This window comes from Hirundo rustica, chromosome 3 (genome assembly GCF_015227805.2).
Source record: "Hirundo rustica isolate bHirRus1 chromosome 3, bHirRus1.pri.v3, whole genome shotgun sequence".
Taxonomy (NCBI): domain Eukaryota; kingdom Metazoa; phylum Chordata; class Aves; order Passeriformes; family Hirundinidae; genus Hirundo; species Hirundo rustica.
Window position 1 is genome coordinate 12,533,719 of NC_053452.1, and position 21,488 is coordinate 12,555,206.

Below are 21,488 nucleotides of genomic sequence, written 5' to 3' on the forward strand. Positions count from 1 at the left end.
TCTGCTGGATTGAATGTACAGTTCATGGATAGGTGACCCTGAGTGAGAACAGCCCAAGAGCCTCAGCACAGGACAGGAAGGCAGAAATGCCAAGTGATGAAACATTCATACTCTAAGCCATAGGAAACACAACTAATTGATTGTTAAGCTTTCCATATTTAGTGTGATGTCTGTGGGAGCCAGGGGGATGCTGTATTTTCTGCTAATTAGCTAAATAGGTAGTTACTTAGGATTAACAAATCCTGAGTCCCCATGCTGAGGGTTAACAGCTTAAAAATCAATAAAAATATTTATGAGGGAATTGCCTTTGCCTTTCCTGGAGATTTTGTGGGATTGTGCTGCTGTTGTGGAGTGACATCTAGTGTGTGTGTTGAGCTACAAAGGCTTTTCCCACAGATCCTCTGGAAACTGACTTAGCTTGGTAGTAATTTATGGAAGTTCTAATTTTACACATCAGCTGCACAGCTTCACCACACAGCAACAACTTCAAACAACGTGTTACTCAAAGAAGAAATGAACCAGCAGGGAAGAAGGGTTAACTGTTGCATTGAATATTGCAAAATGTTTGGGTCTAACTCTCTAAGGTGCTTTGGCTTTGTCTTTTCCCAGATAGATATTTGTGAGGTGATACGGCAGCGGTACTGTTATTTTTCTCTGTTTCAGCTAAAAGCCCAAAATTACGTGACATGCAATTTTTTTTCCTGCTAAATTGTGGCTCACTCAACTTGCAGTGCATTTGCAGAGCTGGTTACTGTTCTTCCATGTGTCCCTGTTCCCTTTTGAGGGAGCAGCTCAAAACCTCAGATTTGAGGGCAGCTCTGAGCCCTGTGTGTCACACACCTCCCAGGAAGTGCACTGTATTTATGTCCATTTTCTGGCTCCAATAACAGTATTGTGCCATCATCTGGTTGTGAAAGTTTGGGGTGCTTTTTTTTAATAGTAAAGTATTTTTTTTTCTTTCTTGCAGATTCAGGTACTGATTCCAATGACACTGTGGTTTTTAATCTCTAATGAAATAAAAGCAGATAGATGGTTTTGAGATACATAGGTCAATTTCTTCCATTCTCTATAATTTTTCTTCCTTAGTTAAGAACAGCCAAATCATCAATTGTGCTGATGGTGTCATAAAAGTCATTCCACTGATCTAACAAGTTTACTGAATGAAATGTTTTACACTGGGAATTTTTCAAATGTGGAAAATCTTCCCAAAATCTGTGTTTTCTGTGGAGTTTGTGGTTTCTTGAGCCTGGCAGATATGAATGCTGAGTCTCTACATCCGTAGAGTAACAAAGGGGCTTTTTTGTTTATAACAGTAGAAGTGCTTATAGCTCTACTTTTCTACACATAGAAAATTACCTTTGGAACCATTTAAAATTCGTTCTGCCATGTTTCCAATAACATTGCTGCTATTCTTACAGCATTCTGTGGTAAATTCTAGCTATATGTTTCACATATTTTACTTGGGAAATCTTACTGTTTCTTGTTATGCCTGAGGCAGTGATAAGTGCCCTGTGTGCTTTGGGCAGACATTTTCCCTCAACAAATAACTGTAAATAATTTATTGATGCAATAGATGGAGTATCCCTTCATTGAGATTGAGCTGCTGCAGGCAGGCTGACTCCATTGGCCTCTTGGCTTGTCTGAGTCTGTGAATAGGAGCTGGAAAATTTCTAAATTGCTGCAGGTTTTGGTAGTCAAACACCCTGAAACCATCAGCAGCACCTGAGCACAGAGGCCTGGGAAGGCTGTTCTGCCTTGACCTGGCTTGAAGTAGATCCACCTGCCACCGACTCCTGGAAATTCCGAATTCATTCCCCTGGAGGGGACATAACTTCAGCCTTGCCATTGGCACCGGCTGCTGGTTCTGCCTTCAGGAGTGGGATTGCTCAGTGAGGGCCCCTTTGGGGTGGCTGTCGATCTGAGACCAGCCTGGCATGTCCCAAGCAGCAGAACAGCAGTGCTCATTGTCCCCCTGTGGCCATGGGGCTGCGAAACATCCCATGGGATCCCAGGTGAGGTGAGGGCCCAGCCTCAACCTTCCCTGTGTCTTGCAGCAGGGCAGCCAGCACACAGTGATGAGCACAGAGCTGCCAGTCATGGTGGGATTCATCCAGGGGGGCAAAAACAAAAGGCTTTGTAAAAGAAATAGCAGTTTTGGTTAAGTCAGAGTGAGTCTGTCAAAATTCGAACCTTGGTGGTTTTTCTTTTGCTTTGATAAAAGAGAGAGATACAGCTTCCAAAAGGCAGCATCCTGTGTAAACTAAGATTTAAACTTAACATTATTCCTAGTCATGCAGGAAGTCCAAACGAAAAAGAACTATGGATAATCAGTTAAAAGAACTGACAGATATCCTGATGTGTTGATCAGTAGTAATACCTAATTTCTATTTCAAGTGTGCTATAATGGATTACCATATAGATGCAGCAAAGCACTAAGCATTAAGTAGATCTATGTGTTTTCTGAAAAAGCAAGACTATTTCATACTGTGAGGTTTCTTAAAATATTTCTTATTAGTGTAGTGTGAAACGAGGAACAAGATGTCAATAGCCAGCTCAGATTCACAGCGATGTGGCTGACAGCCTGGGCTGAAGGGGAAGGATCTGTCATTTGTTCTATAGCAATAACAATACATATTCTTTAGAACACCAGGTGTGGGAAGGGTGTACAAAATGTTGCTGGAAATGTGAAGTTGCAAAGGGAACAACGAGCTGGTTCATGACTTGTGCAGTCTCATGTCATGCAGCAACACCACGTCAGTCTGGGGCTGTGGTGCTTGGGGCAAAAATCACCAGCTGGAAGTTGTGCCGGTGTGCCTGGGGCTTAACTTGTAACTTCAGAATTTGTATTTAATGATGTACACTTTGCACCTGGGTGGCTTCTTTTTGCATTGCAGGAGCAGATGTCGGCCCTGCATATACATAATTTAGAGTGGTGTTGCTCTGCTGCAGAGTTGTGCTGTCTGCAGTGCAGGATCGGGACGCAGGTTGCTCTCTGAGAATGCCTGGCTGCTGTGGGGCAGGACCATGCAGGTGATTAGTCACACCCTTGAATTTTTTCAAAATACATATGTTTATTTTTTTCCTTATTTTGAGATGCTGAAAAGGAGAATGCAAGGGAAGTGACTTAAGTGACTCCATTTTTGCTGTGTGAAAAGACTTTGGAATATGGGAGGTTTTCTCAGATAGGAACTTCTGTCCTCTTACTAATGGTTTGAACCCTTGAATTGCTTTGATTCAGTCACCTGACGAGGTGTTTTGTAAAGAGAAAAGAACAGTAAGCATGTTGTTTTCTGCCCCAACCCCCTCAGTTCTGTGCAGTTTAGAGTTTGGTTTTCCTGCTTGTTGTTGAACTGTGCAGCAGCGTTTGTTTTCTCTGGATACAACCTAGAGTTCACTGAGACTTGGATGTGAAAATTGTTACCAAATTCTTTTTCAAATGACTCTTTATTGTAGAGCTTTGCACCTGTGCAGCTTGCACCTCATTGCAGCTCACTTTCTGAAAGGGAACTTCGTGTTCAAATTTAGGTGAAACTTTAGCAGGCTAAAACAATGGAAACAAAACACACGTGGTTTCGTCTGGTTTTCCATGCTAAATGTGCCAATGTGTGAAACTTCCTCCCTGCAGTGCATCGTATGACACCTGAATCCAGCCCAATGTTTGTTGCTGGATTTTTTTTTTTGGTAGGGTTTTGTTCCCTGGAGCTTTTCCTCCCACACGTCGGGCACACGTCTGGTGGTGAGCGTGAGCACAGACCCAGATCCCCTGCAGAACTCCTGGGTTAGCTAAGATTAGGTTAGGTTAGAGGTGCTCCTGGGTCAGCATAGGACTCCATTCTGCCCTGTGCCAAGTTAAGTAATGATTAATACCAGAAATAGTCTGCAGGAATGGTGGGTTGCCAGTGTTTTAATGTTTAGATGGATAACGATAACTTTGTCCATGGATCCTGCAGTCTGATCGGTAGAAGCCTGGTGCTTAACTAGCAGGTAAATCCTCAATATGAGTCATGACCTCATTTTTAGCCAGTCAGATCCTTCATCCCAAGCATTCCTGCTGCCCACGGACAGGGAGCTCGACCTCTGGACCCTCTGCTCCTGGGGTCCTGCTGCCATGGTGTGCTGGCAAGGGAGCTGGGGGAGTGACACTGGAACAAAATACAAGGAACATGGAAAGGATGTGCCTGGTTTGCATTTTTATTCTGGTTAACCTTTTAGAAATGCCAGATACTGTGTGGGGAGCACATGCACAGCCTGTGACCTGAGGTCTAGCTCCCTATGTCTATGAACTTGTCATGACTTCCATCCTCTGCCATGGAGAAAAGAATGTTCCATGTTCAAAAAGGCTATTCTGAGTGTTGAATATAATTTCTGAAGTCTTTTATTGTCAAAAGAGGTTTGTCCTGCTCCACGTCTAGAGCACACGCTCTGGCAGCAGTGCTGACTGTCACCCAGCTCCCCAGGGTGGCCCGCAGTGCCAGCTGCTTTCTGGGCTGTGTTACTTTGGTTTTTTCCTGTGAGCTTTTGTGCGCAGAGCGCCCTCAAATGGGTCACTGTTGCTTAAGTGACCTATCATTCATTTGCATCCTGCATGTATTGCTGACAACTTAGAGGTGCTTTGTTGTGCAGAAATTCATGGCAGTCATTTTGTTTGATAATTGCAAGGAACTCTAACTGTCAGTCATTTATAGCATCGTTTAATTTCATTTGATTTCCAAATGGAAAAGTTCAAAACTAATTTCCCATTTAAATATATCTTCCTAATTTCTTATTTCAATGGCTGAAAACTTGTAAGATGCAGACATTTTTTTGTGTGGAACCTGTGTGAAGACCTGTGTACTCCCAGACCTTTGTGAGGTGGAGCAGCAGTAGGTGAGCTGTGCTACTGCTGCACCTGTGATTAAGCCCCGCGCTAGTCCATGCTGCCAGTAGTTTAAAAAGAAACTGTGTATATATTCCCATCTCATTGTGTGTTGTGTATCTGTTTCTCTGTATCCCCTGATGATCCAGTTTTATTATGGAAATTTTGATTAGCTTTGTTTCCTGCAGAAAATATTGCAGCTGCTACCTGAGAGGATTTTTTATCGATGGCATTTTCGCAGTATAGGTAAGAAGAAATATTTTAAAACAAAAAAATTATGAACTTTCTAGTGGCTTTTTTGGATCAACTTTTCTTTAAATGAGTGGTATATGAGAAGAGTTATGAATACATGGTATTTGTGCAAGTTTGGCCTCAGCTGTCTTTCCCAGATTCTCATGAAATGGAAGATTTTCCCAGCATCCTGTTAGAATATGGCCTTGGCCATGACAGACCCAAGATACCCATGGTTGGCTTTCTCAGACCAAGACTGTTCTTTCCCCATGCTCCAGTGATATTGGAGCTTCTGGAAGAAGGGAGGGAATAGGAGTCTGGCGCAGAGCAGCCTCAGATGGCCAGAACACCTTGAAGTCCAGTGAAGTGATTTAACTTGACCATTTCCTCTGAATCAAATGCTTTGGATTCATCACTGCTTTTCAAATTCTGCTTCCTAATGCCACCAATGTGGCACCAATGGGGTTTTTATGCTGCTTATTAAAATTTTATGGGGAGCTCTATTCCTTCCAAGTAGTACTTTTTGGTTGGGGTTGATTTGCAGTGCTGTCTGACCAGCTGCCGTTTTTGTCATCAGAACAAGGAATTACTGTTGCAGAAGAACAATGAGCGGAAGTTAAAGGTCAGGGGAAGGGCTGTTGTCACATTTCTACTCAGCACCGACAAAAAACAAGAGGCGATATCTGCCTGGCCATTTCATAACGGTTCAGCTGAACTAGTCCAGACCAAATTGGTTTCATTCAGTTGTTCTGTAGCTGATATATTCTTTATGCTTCTTAAATGGTCATAGCGGCATAATTTTTTATCTGTGTCCAAAAAATGATGTACAAAATTTGGCAGATCATTTATTTACACCTTTGCCTTGTGATTTCTTTTTGCTTAACATTCGTGTGCTTTAATATGCCTTTCCTATATATGTTAATAATTTCTATTTAATCTTGTGAAATGGTGATATCTTGAAGGAAGGAGCCCATTTAAGGAATGTGTATAATACACAGAACTTACTATTAATGAAAATAATTTCAGACATGGTCCTCTGACGAAACCCAAAGGACCTCACTGGAAAGATACATCACAGTTAATCTTGGGTGGTGGTGATTGTAACTAGATTCAGTTGGGGGTTTCCCCCCATAGTTGTCTTAAAACCCAGAGCAGTGGCCCCACAGTAAATTAAAGCAGGCTTTCATGGAATATTTTTCAAAATATTGTGGTGGGAAGTGTGTGATAGTGTCTACTTAATTTTCCTAATCCAGGGTCAATTCTGAAGAAGCTTTTGCACACTGGAAATTCTCTCAAGGTATTGTGTTGGTGTTTTCATATTTCTTTTCACTTTAATTCCTGTGAAGTATGCTACTTTGTGGCTTTCCAATAGCAGTGTTTTCCAGATTGTTAGGCTTTGTAATTTTTTCTTATTCCTCTTTCACTCGTAAGTTTTATGATTGTGATCCTTGATTATTTTAATATGTGTTTTCAGTCATTTTGCTGCTCTAATGACCTTTGTGAAGTTACCTGGAGAAGGTATTAACAGATACTGCTTAGTACCTGACGTTGAGCTTTCTCTGGCATTAGAGCTAGGATTATATTAATAATGTGAATACCCTTGGTATGATGGCAAGACTTTGCAGCACCTAGCTGGGATGAAGCACTCGCTCTGCCTGTTGTGAACTATTTACCCATGTTACCACACTTACAGACCTGTGTTACTGCCTTTTCCCCCAAATGCACCCCATTGCAGCTCAGGTGTGAAGGAATCCGCCTTTTCCTGCTGTGGCTGCAAGCCCTGCAGACCAACTGTGGCGAGGAGCAGATTCTGATGTTCGCCTGCCTGGTGCCTGGCTTCCCCCCGCTGCCGTCCCCACGTGGGCCCTGCACGCTGGAGAGCCTGGTCAGCCCCCCAGCCGCACCTGACGGTGAGCCTTCTCCTGGGGGAGGAGGCAATGGGTGCTGCTGGCTGCCCCTGGAATTCATTCCGAGCTGGCCGGAATGTGTCTGGCTGCTGGGCTGGTGCAGCTCTAGAGGAGCCGCCTGCTCCTGTCCCTCTGAGTGGTCAGTGTTTGCTCTTTGGCTCTGGGGTGGTTTTAGTTCAGGCACCGCAGCAGCAGGAGCATTTCACTGCCCCACAAGCAGGTTTGGAAGTTTCCTCCTTGCTGGTTCACTGTTGGTGTCAGCCCTTCCAAGCTGCCGGGAATCTTGTGCCATCCTTGCTGGGATGTGCCAGGGCTTTGGACATCCGAGCAGCTACTAGATTTGGACAGCTTGGTAGTGCAGTGATGGGTATTTTCAAATCAATCTTTTATAGAAGATATCTTTTATTTTTCAGTATTTTCATGTGTGCTATGCTTAAAATATTTGATTTTAGCCAAGATTTTTCCAGAAGAAATAACACCGCTTTTGCCAGCTGTCTCTGGAGAGAAAGTTGCAGAAGACCAGACCTGCTATTTTCTCCAGCTCCTGTTAAAATATATGGTAATTCAGGTAAGGAGGACGAATGTTTGAAACCCTTCATATTTGAAGGATGTGTTTGTGGTAGAAAGTTAAGCCTACAGTGCATCTGTTTGGAGCTGGGTTTACCCTTCTTCATCACTTTTTTTACTCTTTTTTTTTTTTTCCCATGGAAAATCATCCCAAATGTATTTCCTCGTGACATTTTTGGTGAAAATAAGAATATTGTCACACTTTTGTGATAAGAATTAATGAATATTATCCAAACTTGCAGAATAACTGACTGTTTTATGTGCTTGTGGATGCATTTAAAAATTTGATGTGGGGTAAAGATTCAGTTTGTTCTCTTTGGACACATACCTAGATGAAAAGAAATGTAAAGGACCACTGGAAGAAGAGATAGAGAGATGGCTTCTGTGATGTTTTAAAAGGATGCAAGTAACATGTACATAAAATTTAATTAGAAGGAGATCAGATTAATCTGTACAGGAAATAAATTAAGATAACATATATATTTAAAAAGTAGAAATTAAACAACATTTGAAATAAAGTGGAAGCTGTGCAGACAATGAATATTAAAGAGCTTGTTATTAAAGAAGATAAATTATAATTAAATACTTTGAGATACACTTTCTAGTATGAAAAGGCAAGACCAAAATAATATTTGGAAAGGGTTTTGTCATCTTGAATAAATGCTTTATTTTAAAAGAGGCTGTATGAAATTGTCAGCTTCCTCCACAGCACCCTTTGTTTTACATATCAGAGTCTCACAACACTTCAGTTAAAAACAAAAATGTCACTCTTCTTTTTATAGTCTTGTTACCTGTGTGGGATCTAAACAAACCTACTTAGGCTGCAAATCCCATTGCACAGCGCTTCCAGTGTTTGTTTGTTTGTGTTTATTCTGACGAAGAAAACGTTTAGGATGAAAGTAGAGCTCAAAGTAACTTTGTCAAGATGTACACATAAGAAGCAAATTTATTGAGAGCGGAACAGGACAGTTGCTGTCCTTCCCTGATTAGAACAGCACAAATACACTGGCTTCGACTGAGCTCCCTGTCTCTGGGGGGGCTGCTCTGTTCATACTTTCCATTCTTACTGCAGTTTGCAAAGGTGGGTTTGGGTCTGTGCTACTTTTGCTTCTCTTGCTAAAGTGTAGTTGCTTGTTTTTTGTGTTTGGGGGAGACAATTGTCGGTATAACACATTAACTTAAAGCTTTTTGTTTGTTTCTCTGTGAGAAAGGCTGCCAGCTTGGAGTGGAAGAACAAGGAGAACCAAGACACTGGATTTAAGTTTCTCTTTACTTTGTTCAGAAAATACTATCTTCCTCACTTGTTCCCATCTTTTACAAAACTAACCAACCTCTACAAACCTGTGCTCGGTAAGTAGGGGGTTTTGCCTTTGAAGCAGAAAAAGCTGGAGCCTGCTCTTGGTGGCATCTCTGTTACCTGCTGGTGTATCACTACAGCTCTGTGGGATGAGGAGTTTTTTCTCCCTGGTTTCCTGTAAAATTAACTTACATTGTAGCAGGGCTGGTTCTTTGTTTCAGCTTTTGCCCTTCCTTTTGCAGCCCTTCTCTTTTGCTTTCCTTTGTTTTGAGCGATACAAGTGATAACCTCAGGAAAGAGCTGTGCTGTTACGTTCTCCTGATGAGCAATAAAGATAGGACAGAATACAAGCATTAATAAAATAAAAGCAGTCAGTCATTGCATCTGTTATTTCTTGAGTGATATGTTCAGTATGTTTAGCCAGAGTTGGGAAGCAATTACTAGGATTCCTTAGTTTCTCTCTTCCTTTTTTTCTTCCCACCCCCAGACATCCCTGATATTAGGCCAAGGCCAGTGTATGTCGCTGCAACACGGAACAATGAGAGTGTCTACTGCACAAAAATCCCCTACATGGCAGCTCGAGTGGTTTTTATCAAGTGGCTCGTTACCTTCTTCCTTGAAAAGAAGTATTTAACTGCTGTTCAGAATACAAAAAATGGAGGAGAAATGCTCCCTAAAATTATTCAGGTGGGCTTTAAAGTTTACCTCTCTTGCTGACCTTGCGGGTGAGATCTCACTGCACTGACAGCTGAAGCACAAAGAAATGCTACTCCATAGTGAATAAATGATGTTTATCTGGTTTTCTTCAATGGAGGAGGGACTCTCCAAGCATAACCCTTTGGTAATTCACCAGAAGATTGGTTTTTTTTTTTCCCCTCATAACTTGTTGTGTTACTAGCTTCAGCAGTATTATATTTAGACTTTTGGCATTTACTCTGTAAACTGTCATACTTGGTGGTTCCATGGACCATTTCCCAGCGACATCAAAGGCTGCTTTGTTTTCCTCTCAGTTATAGCAGCCGTTTACAATGAGGTATTAGAGAAATATTTCATTTATAAACTCATGGTTGAGACTTCTCTAGCATTAGATGCCTCACAATGAATTTTATAAATCGATGCTTGAGAGACTTTCCAGCTTCCTGTTAAGAATTTAGAATCAGTCTCAGCTTACATTTGGCCTTGAACCATAGGTGAGTGTCAGCTGTGGGATCAGTTTGAGAGGTTGCAGAATGCACGCGGTGCCAGGGCAAAACATGGCAAAAAGGTGTTTGGCATAATAATGTATAGTGCTACCATCCGTCTCTTCCCCAAGATAAAGGGACTCAGGAACTCCTCTCCACTGTGTCTGTGCCTTCCTTTACACTTGTAACGTGGAGTGGACAATTCATTCAGTTGTTGTGTGCTGTAAGGAAGTTTGTAAAACCAAATTCCTTGGATGGAGTGGTAGACTGATCTTTGCTCTGCCTGACTGCTGGGATGGCAGTGTTGTGCCAGACAGGGTATCCCAAGCTCTCTGTGAGGATCCCAGTGGTGTGGTGGGTGCTGCTGCAGTCAGTGATGGGCTGTGCCATGCTGTGCCTGCAGACTGTTGCTGTAAGCCAGGAGAAGAGTGTGGAGCTGGAGAGTGGCACGACGCCGGTGGGTGAGCAGGAGCACGGGCACTCTAACAGCAGCAGCCTGTCGGACAGGAGGCTCAGTAGCTGCAGCCTCTGCAGCGTGGAGGAGCAGCACCGTGGCGTCTACGAGATGGTGGAGGGCATCCTTCTCTCCACGCGTGGATACGTCAATTTCGTCAACGAGGTGTTCCGCCAGGTTGCTGCCTGCCGCTGCTTGCTACCCTGGTTTTTTGTTTCTGAAGGGAACGGGTGTGAGAGACACCGTGGGGGGCTGGTCACAGCAGCAGCCTTGAAGGCTGGGCTCCTTCCTATGTCTAGTTTAACAATCAGATTTTGGAATTGTTGTGGGAGCTGAAGCTTGCTGCTTAAAATGGCAGTGTGTGTGGTGGGGTATGTTTCTGTGCACCACATCCATGTCCTATGAGGAGTGAAATCAGTGAACTTTCCATTTCAGGCTTTTTTGTTGCCGCCTTCTGATATATCTGCAACACGGAAGGTGGTGAAGGTGTACCAGAAGTGGATACTTCAGGAGAAACCCGTGTTCATGGAGGAGCCAGACAAGAAGGAGGAGGACAGCCAAGATGCTGTTGTTCCCTTGGAAGACTCCTCTGTGCAGACAGATGGTAAACATGTATGGTATCCCTGTTCCTTACTTTGTCCACTGCAGTATGGGGCTTTTCATCTCACTCTGTAGAGGAGTAACAGTTTAAAGTGTGTGGGGAATTGGGGTTAAAAAGTGGTTTTATTTAAGGACTCACAGTTGAAATAGTTACTGAGTAGCTCTTAGAGTGCAGGGGAGGGTTGCAGCTGGTTTGAGAAACATAATTTGTGGTTATTCCCTGCATGTCTAAATATGACAGCGGGAACTTCATGGAAGAAACACTGATGGGTTTTGCAGTGTTAAAATTGACTGTCTGCTGGCCTAGGTCCAGGAGAACCATTTCATTTTGATGGTATTTAAAAATTTGACAGTGTGTTAATTTGTTTATACTGTAACTGGACACCTTAATCTAGGAAATTTATCTGTAGTTACAGTTCTTGTGCATAATCTTTTAATATCCTGTTTTGAATCGTCAGTAAAAAGTTCTTTGACACTGTTGATGCTGCAACACGTTTTAAAGGGAAGTTTTCTAGTACTGAATAAGAGGTTTGATATGTAAAACGGTGAGAATTACAACATTTTTACTTTGTTTTGTAGAGAATTTTTAGTTTTGCCAAACTTTAATTCAAGTGTTACTACAATGACTACAAAAAGTGGTGTAAAATATTTTAAGTAACATACCTTTTAAAACTTTCATGAGCCTTTAAATTCTATGTTTGGAAATGAAGAAATAATAGCCAGGAATTCCCTGTGGAAATGAGTGTATGCCACGCCAGTTCCCCCACTTTTGCTGCTGACCTCGGGGATTTTTTTTTTTCAGTCTGAACATGTTCCTCTGTGCCCTGTTGCTAACCAGGCTGTGTTTGGCAGCTCTCCTTGGAGCCCTGTGGTCACAAGCGCTCCTCCAGCTGGGGCAGGACCTACTCCTTCACCAGTGCCGTCAGCAGGGGCTGCGTGCTGGAGGATGAGGACAGGGATGTGAAGGCTGGCGCTCAGGCTGCGCTGCAGGTGAGCTGGGTGGGACCGTGACCTGCACTGCAAATTCCCGTGAGCTGGGTGGGACCCGGATTTGCACTGCAAATTCCGTTACAGTCTCCAAGATGGAGGAAAAGAACACCAGGGCTTGATTGGTTTTGTAAGACAAAATTTGGACTCCATGTATCACTCTGAAACATGTATATTAAACCACATGACCATGTTTTAAAGCCAGAGATCTGTATTTTAACTCAGAAGGGTGATTTTTTTTCTTTCTGTGAGTACTAGGAATTAATCAGAATACATTTACTTTTGCTGAGCTTTATTTATTGAAAATACTGGTGGCTGTTTCAGCATATGGTGGCTGGGGGAATGTCCTCTTGCCTGCCCAAGTAGAGGAGACACCCACAAGCCCCATACTGAGCCTTGGTGGGTCTGTGATGCCACCTGGCTTCTTGCTGGAATAACACAGAAAAATAAAGTGATGGGTAAAACATGAAACCTCCTCTAGGGAAAGGTTTAACTGAAGCAGCACAAGTGTTTTGTTTTAAGTCTTGCCCGTTTTCGTTTGTAACTGTGCAAACAAGCTGTTAATGCCAGGTATTCCTGACAAACTCGGCGAATGTTTTCCTGCTGGAGCCATGCACTGAGGTCCCTGTGCTGTTGAAGGAGCAAGTGGATGCTTGCAAAGCTGTTCTCAGCATCTTCAGGCGCATGATAATGGAGCTGTCCATGAACAGAAAGACATGGTAAGGTTAACATGGTGTCATTTGAGAGAAAAAGTTGTTAGAGTCCACAACCAACCCAGTTATTTTACAAACGATCTGTGAAGCCTGAAGTGTGACTGCATTCCCAATAAATAAGGCTTTGCTGCAGGATTTTAATGAGCAGGTACAACTAACACCACCTTTTGTTTTGGAATCAGGGAACAGATGCTGCAGATACTCCTCAGAATAACAGAAGCTGTGATGCAGAAGCCAAAGGAGAACCAGACAAAGGACACATTTGCTCAGAGCATGGCAGGGCTGCTGTTTCGAGTGAGTGAGAGTGGGGCTGGTTGGTTTGCTCAGTCACAACTGCCCACAGTTTTAGTTGAATACTATGAGCATACTTGCATTACTGTGAAGGAGGGGTTTCTTGTGTTTTGCTAGTAATTATTTTGTAAACTGTTACTAACAGAGGGAGAGTTGGGTTTGCTCTGTTATTTGGTGCTCCGTTACAAACTGTGGCAGCACAGACTGGATATTTTGAGTGAATGTCTCTAAAGTGTAAGATTCGGATAATGGCTTCCTAAAAGTCCAGCTGGCAAGTCAAAACTGCGTCACACTGAGTGAGAGAGACATTTGTGTTTCCTATTGTACTTCCAACCTGGATAGTGTAACTGGGTGTGTAGTGCTGCCCCAGAGCTCAGTCGCTGCAGTCGTTCTGTGGGTGTAAGACAGTCCTTCATTCTGCCCTTATTATATGGTGTCTTATTTCAGTTTGCAGACAACATTTAGCCTGAAATTTTTCTAAATTTCCTTCATCGGTAACTTTCCTCATTATTTCTGGGGCTGTTTTCTGAGGGAAAAAAGTGCTGCACATCAGTTGTGCCTCACCAAAAGCCCGTGCTGATGTGCAGGTCAGAGTTGTGGGTTGGGCTTTGTGTGCTGAACTTGTCTTGTCAGCCCTGCCTGAGCTGCTGCTGGTGCCTCTTCTCTCAGACCCTCATTGTGGCTTGGATCAGAGCAAACCTGAGCGTTTACATTTCCCGGGAGCTGTGGGATGAGCTGCTCAGTGTCCTGTCTGCCCTGACGGACTGGGAGGAGCTCATCAATGAGTGGGCCAACATCATGGACTCCCTGACAGCAGTGCTGGCCAGGACCGTGTACGGTGTGGAGATGACAAACCTGCCCCTGGACAAGCTCAGTGAACAGAAGGAAAAAAAGCAGAGAGGCAAAGGTTCGTCTTTGTGCTTCAGTGCTTTTTGTATCAAACTGGTTAAATATTGAAGTTTAATCTTAAAAATTAATTTAATGTTAAACACTACTTAATCTGACATAAAAACCTGTTTAATCAAATGTGAAGCACTTGGGATTTGTGTGTTGTCATCCTTCACTGGGGAAGAGAGGTAGTCAGGGTCAAGCTGGCAGGCTGGGGTCTGCACTTAGATGCAGGGGTTTTGGCTAGCAGAAATGAAATGTGGTTTCCTGTGCTGTTGGCTGGCACTGGCAACTCTGTAAAAATTCCTTTCCGTGTGTTTTTAGTAAAGTTTTTAACTTACAGTACTTTAGCTGCCTTTGCGTGTCACCTTGAAGTAGATGCACATAGTTTGAAGTACCAGTTGTTTTTTATTAATAGTAAAATTTAACCTGTGTTGTTCAAAGTAGTAATATTTGCTGTGTCTGAGTCCATTTGTACTCCAGCAAAAACATGCCAAAGCATTCTGTGCCAGAAAATTTTGTGTTCTTTGTCCTAAGGCGGTGTTTTAGAGCCTCAGAAGACAGCTGTAGTAGGAAGATCTTTTTCATTAAGCTGGAAAAGTCACCCTGAAGTTGTGGAGCCGATGAGATTCAGAAGTGCCACAACCTCTGGGGCCCCAGGTGTGGAGAAGGCAAGAAACATTGTCCGTCAGAGAGCCACAGGTTAGACCATAGCTGAGTGCTTTGATGATGCCCAGACACTCAGTAACACTCAAGTTTTAAATCTACCTCTGAGGGGTGGCTGCTGCCAAAAGTAACTTAATAATTACCTGCCCCAACAGAGAGGTTGCATGTCCGTGTCTGGATGTCTTGGCCAGTGTGAATCACAGAGTCAAAGTATTTGGGGAAATTCTCTGTATAAGTTTTTAGCTACAGCACATTAAATTGTGAGTTAAACCTGTGCACATTAGGGGTTTTTCTAGAGAGGCACATTGCTTTTTTATCGGTTCCTAAGAAAATAACATTTACTACTGTCAGGCAGATAACAAATATTGCTACAACTATTTCCTGGGAGCACAAGGTAAACCAGGTACTTAACAAATAATATTATCCTTTCATAGTTGCTTTATGTTCTCTCTTTTTCTTGGCATAATGAGGTTTTCCTCTCATGTGTACTTCTGGAAAGAGGACGCAGGAGGGAGTCTGGGGTGAGGAATGTTGGGGTAATGACTGAGACCCCACACATGGAACAGATCCCGGTTTGTTCGAGCATTTCAGCAGGCTGAACCTGGCCTTTCTGTATTTCATGTCAGCGTGTTTCCATGTGCCAATTAGCTAGAGCAGACTCCCGTGGAAATCCCTTGCTTTGAGCAGGAGCTGCTGGGTTGCACAGCTCCCTCCCAGGTTCCTTACCAGGAGAGCTGGTAGGAGGGAGGGCCCTTGAGGTGGTTTGTGGCTCCATGGCTGAGCCACAGCCTCCAGCCCAGATCACAGAGCACTTTGGCAGTGGAGCCAGTTCAGTCTGAGTTTTATTTTTAAATTCAGTGAGTCCCTGTTTGCGTCCAGTGAAGGATTCTCTCTACTGCTGCAGCATTTTCCCCTTTAACTCCCTCCCAGAGCAGTAAGGAGAACCTGGAAGTGTTGATCCAGGGCTTTTCTTGTTTGTGCATATTCAAATTAAAGGCACTTCCACACTGGCTGTGGATCAGAAGTCCCTGATTATTGCCCTTCCAGTGTTAGAGAGAGTGTTGCACAGTATTAACTTACATCTCAGGGGAGACACCCCTGGGCTTACTGTTGTAAAGCTTTATCCCAAAACACTGGATTTTGTTGTGTTGTGATGCTCAGAACTGCAATATTTCATTATGCTCCTGATATAATTATTGCTCTATTTTTTCCTGTAAGCTAAGCGAAGCCAGTCTATCAACAACTGTGCCCATCTTTATGAGGCTTTGCCAGCCACTAAAAGTGTACCTCTTCTGCTTCACACTGTGAGCTCTCTCTTCCCTGGTATCTCTTACACTTCTTGCTCTCAAAGACTGTCAGGTACTGTACTTTAAAGTCATCTTTGATGTCAGTGTTCTCTATATTTTTAAGCTGCTCTCTGTCTGTTCCCATTCTGTCCAATCGGTTCTTCTCGGAAATTTCACAGCACTGCAAGCAAAAGAGTTTTTGTTCATGTTGATTTTAAAGACGGTCATCAATTGAAATTAGATCTACATTGCCTAGCACCTAAAGTAAAAAAATCCCATGTTTCACTTCATGGGTGGGATTTGTGCCTCCTGAGTCCTGCCCAGGGTCATTACCTGCAGTAGCAAGAGAGTTTTGTACATGGTGCTTTATGACCCTCTGGGGATTCTTGCTTGGTGAAATATCTTTGGTGTGTTTTCATCTCAGGTTATCTTGGGGGAAATGCTATTGTTGCAATTAGTCAGTTGCATTGAATGCTTTATTTTATTGCTTTCTGTAAGACATTCAAAGTCACCTGAAGTCAGTAAATACCAGAAATGATAGTTTTTGTGCATGTGCCTCCTGAGATAACTTTCTGAAATACCTACAGTGTTTCTTAAGTAGTAAAGCAGTATTAAAACTTGCACACTGCTGGATGGAAACACTGGATTGTTACTAGCTTTTTTGGTTCGTTTTTTTTCCAAATGCTAAGAGAAATGCATTCCTAAAAGTGCTGTGTTGCTCCGCAATTCTCAGGAGTTCCTGTTGCTCCTTCCCCAGCATGTCAGTTTATTCTCTCTTTGGAATTCTCATGCCTCTCTCATGCTTTTGTTTCTCATTTGCAATTAACAGCCAAACCAAAAGCTGCATGGTTGGGTTTGTTCCTCACAAGTTAAACCCAAGTTATACGTTACAGTGCTTTTTTTACTCTGATTTTTTGCCTTTCTTTATTCCTCCTCCCTTCCCCTCTTTCTGGAGCTGCCTTCTTCCCACACTGCATTTAAAAGAGTTTTGTTGCCTCTGCTCTGTTCTTTCTGCCTCCACAATGAACAGAGGCCAGTTGGAGTCTCAGTACTGAAAACTCAGCTTCTCCTGTTTGTTAACTCCCAAAATCACCTCTCTCCTTTTCTAGACCTTCTATGCTGCTCATGCATCTCTATCTAAACTTGACTGGTTTTTTAAGGATATTTTATAGAACTTAAATTATAACTTGTAAATTTTACCTTGGGAATTTTAAATATTTGCAAGGGTCACTTTTTTTGTAGAGCTTTCTTAGGCAAGGTGTTCACAGACCTACATATGAGCTCCTGCAAATATTTTGTGTTGTAATTAAATCAACAGAAGTTGAAGAATCTCAACAGCTGGAAAATTCAGAAAGGGCAGAAGCTGTAGGCCCATTTGCAGACCAAGAGCAGCAGCTAACTCGAAGCAGCAGCACTTCAGATATTGCAGATCAAATTCCATCTTATTTTTTTCAAGGTAATTTTAATAAAATACAGCAATACTGTTTTTCAATGGAAAGTGTTGAGACTTGTTCTGCCTCACAAGTGCTGCTTTGGTTTCCAGTTCTCCTCTAAAATGTTTTTTTTTAATCTCATTTTCTTGGCCACTGCATAGTTGGTAAGTTGTTGAAAGAACCTATTTTTAAGAAGTTAGAGAGCATGTATGTAGGATGTGACCTTTTGTAAAGCAGAGAGGTCGAAGATGAAACCTGGAATGTGTGTGCATTTTATATGTAACTCTTTGACTTTTTTTTACCTGACTTGCATTTGAATTTTGTGTATTCAAACTGCAGTTGGAGTTCACCTCCTCTCCTGTAAGTATGCTATGCTTCTGAAGAATTTTTCAAAGCCTCTTGTATCCCATTTAAGTGTTGTATGACCCTTAAGTATAAATATGAGATGCGTAAACATTGCTGAAATTTACATGAAACTTGCTATGTATTTTGGTCCTGCAAATGTTTATAGTTCTTGTTTCCTTTCTGAAACTTCTAGGTAAAAAGGCTGGAAATTCAACTTCAGACTCCAAATCAGTTCAGGAAAATAAGGGATGCGCAAAGGAGCATGAAGCCAAGCAAGTAAGGCAAACCCAGAAGTAATTTCTGATAAGATCCTAGCAGAATTTTCTTTCTAATCAGATGCCTTTTAGCATTCACTAACGCTAGGAGATGAAAATGTGAAAAGTGATGCATCCCATTTATAGCATGAAATCTGGAAGTGAGCTGTAGCGTGTTACTGTTCTGCTGGGTGTGATCAGTTTGTGTCTCTGGATCTTGTCAGCTACTTCTGCAGGTTTATCTCTGTTCTAGTCTTACACAAGGCTTTGGTTCTTTTTTGAAATACTAATCATCAACAAGAAGTTCATAATGTTTAAAAGATAAATAATTCATGGCTATTACAGAGCTACAGTACACTGGAATAAATGTTTGATGGTTTAAAGTACTGATGAAAATGCTTCTCTTCAGCACAGTTCCTATCACCAGCCATGCATGGCAGATGTTGGTGTGAGTTGACATTATCACAGGCAAACTTCATACATTTTAATGGCAACTTTTGAGTGAACAGTTGAAACAATAAATGACTCAGCCTGGTCGTCTCTGAAATATGAAGGCTGTAAGATTTTTTTATACCTTAAATTATTTCACGTGCGTTTGGAAAACATAGGTAAAAAATCCTGCTTGTTGGTGTGAAAACTGAGGTTGTGAAAGGGAGGATTAAGAATGAAATGGAAAGCCTGATGTTTGCCTAAGGGCACTAACAAACACTTGGGTAGTCTGAATATTCATGAGAATGTCTTGAGTGGTTTGTGGTTAATTTCTAGTGACTGTGTTGATGTGAAATTTGCTAGAATGTGGTGGAGTGCTCAAAGCTGTAAAAGCTGAGATGAATTTTTTCTCTGCAGGCGCTAATGCAGAGGAGCAGCAGTACAGCTGAGTTGGATCTGAAAGCAGACTTGCAGCAATCGCATGGGTATCACAGAGAGAGAGAGAAAAGTGAGTGCCCAGAAAGTGTTTTTGTCAAGTGCAGCACCTGAAATCAGTGCTGCACTTTTGTTGCAGACAGCTGAGATGCTTCTCTGGGGCACTCTGCTGCCACAGTCTGGGGCACAGGTGTGAGCAGGGCTGTGCTGTTTGCAGGTGAGAGCGTCAGCAGCGACACATCCCTGGGCTGTGCAGCTGATGTGGATATCACGCTGGTGGCGTGGCAGGCAGTCGAGGATGACTCTGAGGCTGGGCTGGGCACAGGTGTGGATCCTGTGGCACCACGATGGCTCCAGCTCAGCCCTTCGCAGGAGCCCACCAACCTCACAGGTACCGTGTGAGCCCCACGCTGTGTTGGAGCTCACAATTGTGCCCCAAATAGGAGCCTTGTGCTCTTTGCTTGGCTTACGTGGCACCAAGTGAGCACCCTTCATCATGCTCACTCAAAATGGCTTTGCACACCCAGAGCAGAAGGGATTTGGATCACCAATTGATTTGCCAATAAACGATGATCCAGAAAGCCACCACCCACCAAGCTGAAAATAACTGGCTTTCTTATAGTGCCCAGGCTGTGGTAGTTGGGCACTCATGGACCCGCCCCAGTGCTGATGTACAACACACTAATCTATGTTTCAAGTGAACAGTTTTTATTTCATAGCATGGTCTGAGGAAATGTCTTACTGTATTTTTTAATTGATAGGAAATAACTGGTTCGTTCTTTGCCACTTGGTAGCTTTCATCCGGTAATGTGAGTCATATGTTAGGTCAGGAAGTGAATGCAGTAACGTAGGAGTATCTTACAGGCTGCTTTCCTAATGGATACACAATTTCAAGGGTACTTTTTCATGTCAACTTTTCCTTTGAAATATCTGTACTTTAATGAACCAGCACACCCAGTCCAACCACTTGCACTGCTGATGTGAAAAAGGTAGCACTGCCCGTGATCGTGGATGATAAATTCATTGTTTGTGGCTGTGGTACAAGAACTGCTCCTTTGAGGGTACAAAGAGAAAGAACCACATGTGGTAACCTGGCAGGTAATATGAGATAAAAGGAGAAGTGGGGTAACAGATGTGTCATTGCCCAGCAAAGCCAGAGTGCCTTTGACTGCATTCCTGCCTCTCAGCCAAGACACAGCTTGCTTTGCTGTGGAAACCTGATGGGGTAAGGCACAACAACACTGACACCACTGCTGAGCAGCAGAGATGCTCCTTCCCTGAGCACAGATCTGTAGAAGGTTATTCTAATGTGCTTAATAAATAACATCTAGTGATGTTACGATTGTGTTGTAATGCTACAACACAAAAAGGGGAAAAAAATTCCCCAAGTTGTTTTCTAAATATATTCAAACATAAAAGCATCTAAAATGCCTTTTATTTCACTAACCTTCCTTGATTCCTTAGATGACATGAGTTACTTTCTTCTGCCTGTGTAGAGGTTTTTTGCAACCTCCCTCCATGCCTTGGCTGCTGCATGTACGCCTTGGAGTGTGGTTGTGCTGCTGCCTGGGACAGGAGAGCAGTTACCAGCTCTTCTCATTAAAATGTGCATTTCAGCATGGGTTTGTACTCTTGAAGAATATAAATCCCATTACCCTGACAGTCTTCTCCAAGCCCTGGAGTGGTTTGGTTCTCTGTGTACTCTGTTCTCTCAGGAGCTGCTCTGTGGGAGTAGTGATGCCTGAGCACGTTCCTCAAGGCTCTTCAGCCATGGTTTCTTACTCCTTTGTCCAGTTGCACTGCCAGGTCTTGCTATACTGTGTGATCTTGAAAAAAAGGAAGGAATTTTATAAATATAGAAATATTACCTGTAAGAGTCAGTTATTGATCGAATACATCCCTCAGGTACCCGAATGTTACATTTAGCTGCATTTGCCTCCCTGCTAAAAAGCCCTCTGGGGTGGGGACGGTGTGGTGTGGCAGTGCTGTGCCCTGTGGCGCTGTCACCTGCGAGCCCTTTTGCCTACATTGGCTGCCATGTTTTTCTTTGACTCACAAGCAGCTCTGGCAACAAGAGATTTGGGGGAGGGAATTCTTGTGAGATGGAAGATGGTTAGGAGGAGTAATGACCAGATTTTGTTGACCAAATTCAGGCTTAGGCTACGTTTCTAACTTGTGGAAATGGAACACTTTAAATTTACAGACAGCAATGAGTTCCTGGCTGATGACTGCAGTATAATTGCTGGTGGAAGCCTTATTGGTTGGCATCCTGATTCTGCTGCTGTGCTGTGGAGGAGGATCCTGGGAATTCTTGGAGATGTGAACAACATACGGTCACCTAAAATCCATGCAAAAGTTTTTGGCTACCTTTATGAGCTGTGGTATAAACTTGCAAAGGTATGTAATACTTACAGCTAACAATAACAACACATTTCTTTTGTTGTGGAAATGATTATTAAATGGGATTCAGTGTTAGCACCTGGAACATAAACATGGCATGGGAGGCCTCTAATGTAAAGGAAGCTTTGTCTTGTTTGGTTTTCCAGCAGCTGACTCCAACAGAGAGTCCTGTCCAATGACAAGAGAATTTAAACAGGGTGAAGAAACAGTAGCAAAGAAAAAAAGTACAGACGTTGGTATTTGTGTGGAGGCCCGCAATGGGACTCACA

At 42.8% G+C, this 21,488-nt stretch overlaps 1 protein-coding gene across 5 annotated transcripts in view; it reads left to right on the forward strand.

Annotated features, from left to right (window-relative positions):
• The window catches only part of RALGAPA2 (Ral GTPase activating protein catalytic subunit alpha 2), a 91,535-nt gene that overhangs the window by 7,444 nt on the left and 62,603 nt on the right, over positions 1 to 21,488 (forward strand). For 2 of the 5 annotated variants that reach the window (XR_005700084.1, XM_040059541.2), the window contains exons 4-22: positions 5,044 to 5,101; positions 6,340 to 6,383; positions 6,822 to 6,996; positions 7,446 to 7,561; positions 8,772 to 8,910; positions 9,345 to 9,544; positions 10,442 to 10,669; positions 10,928 to 11,104; positions 11,945 to 12,082; positions 12,650 to 12,798; positions 12,975 to 13,086; positions 13,753 to 13,990; positions 14,509 to 14,673; positions 15,856 to 15,996; positions 17,242 to 17,379; positions 17,895 to 17,977; positions 18,802 to 18,892; positions 19,037 to 19,210; positions 21,023 to 21,216. Coding sequence is in view for 4 of the 5 variants with exons in the window: in XM_040059541.2 (XP_039915475.2) it covers positions 5,044 to 5,101; positions 6,340 to 6,383; positions 6,822 to 6,996; positions 7,446 to 7,561; positions 8,772 to 8,910; positions 9,345 to 9,544; positions 10,442 to 10,669; positions 10,928 to 11,104; positions 11,945 to 12,082; positions 12,650 to 12,798; positions 12,975 to 13,086; positions 13,753 to 13,990; positions 14,509 to 14,673; positions 15,856 to 15,996; positions 17,242 to 17,379; positions 17,895 to 17,977; positions 18,802 to 18,892; positions 19,037 to 19,210; positions 21,023 to 21,216 (2,760 nt within the window). In the remaining variant the exon portion in view is untranslated. Of the gene's footprint in view, positions 1 to 3,950; positions 3,985 to 5,043; positions 5,102 to 6,339; positions 6,384 to 6,821; positions 6,997 to 7,445; positions 7,562 to 8,771; positions 8,911 to 9,344; positions 9,545 to 10,441; positions 10,670 to 10,927; positions 11,105 to 11,944; positions 12,083 to 12,649; positions 12,799 to 12,974; positions 13,087 to 13,752; positions 13,991 to 14,508; positions 14,674 to 15,855; positions 15,997 to 17,241; positions 17,380 to 17,894; positions 17,978 to 18,801; positions 18,893 to 19,036; positions 19,211 to 21,022; positions 21,217 to 21,488 lie in introns of all 5 variants that reach the window. The other 3 variants (XM_040059544.2, XM_040059542.2, XM_040059543.2) reach the window with 3 other exon arrangements.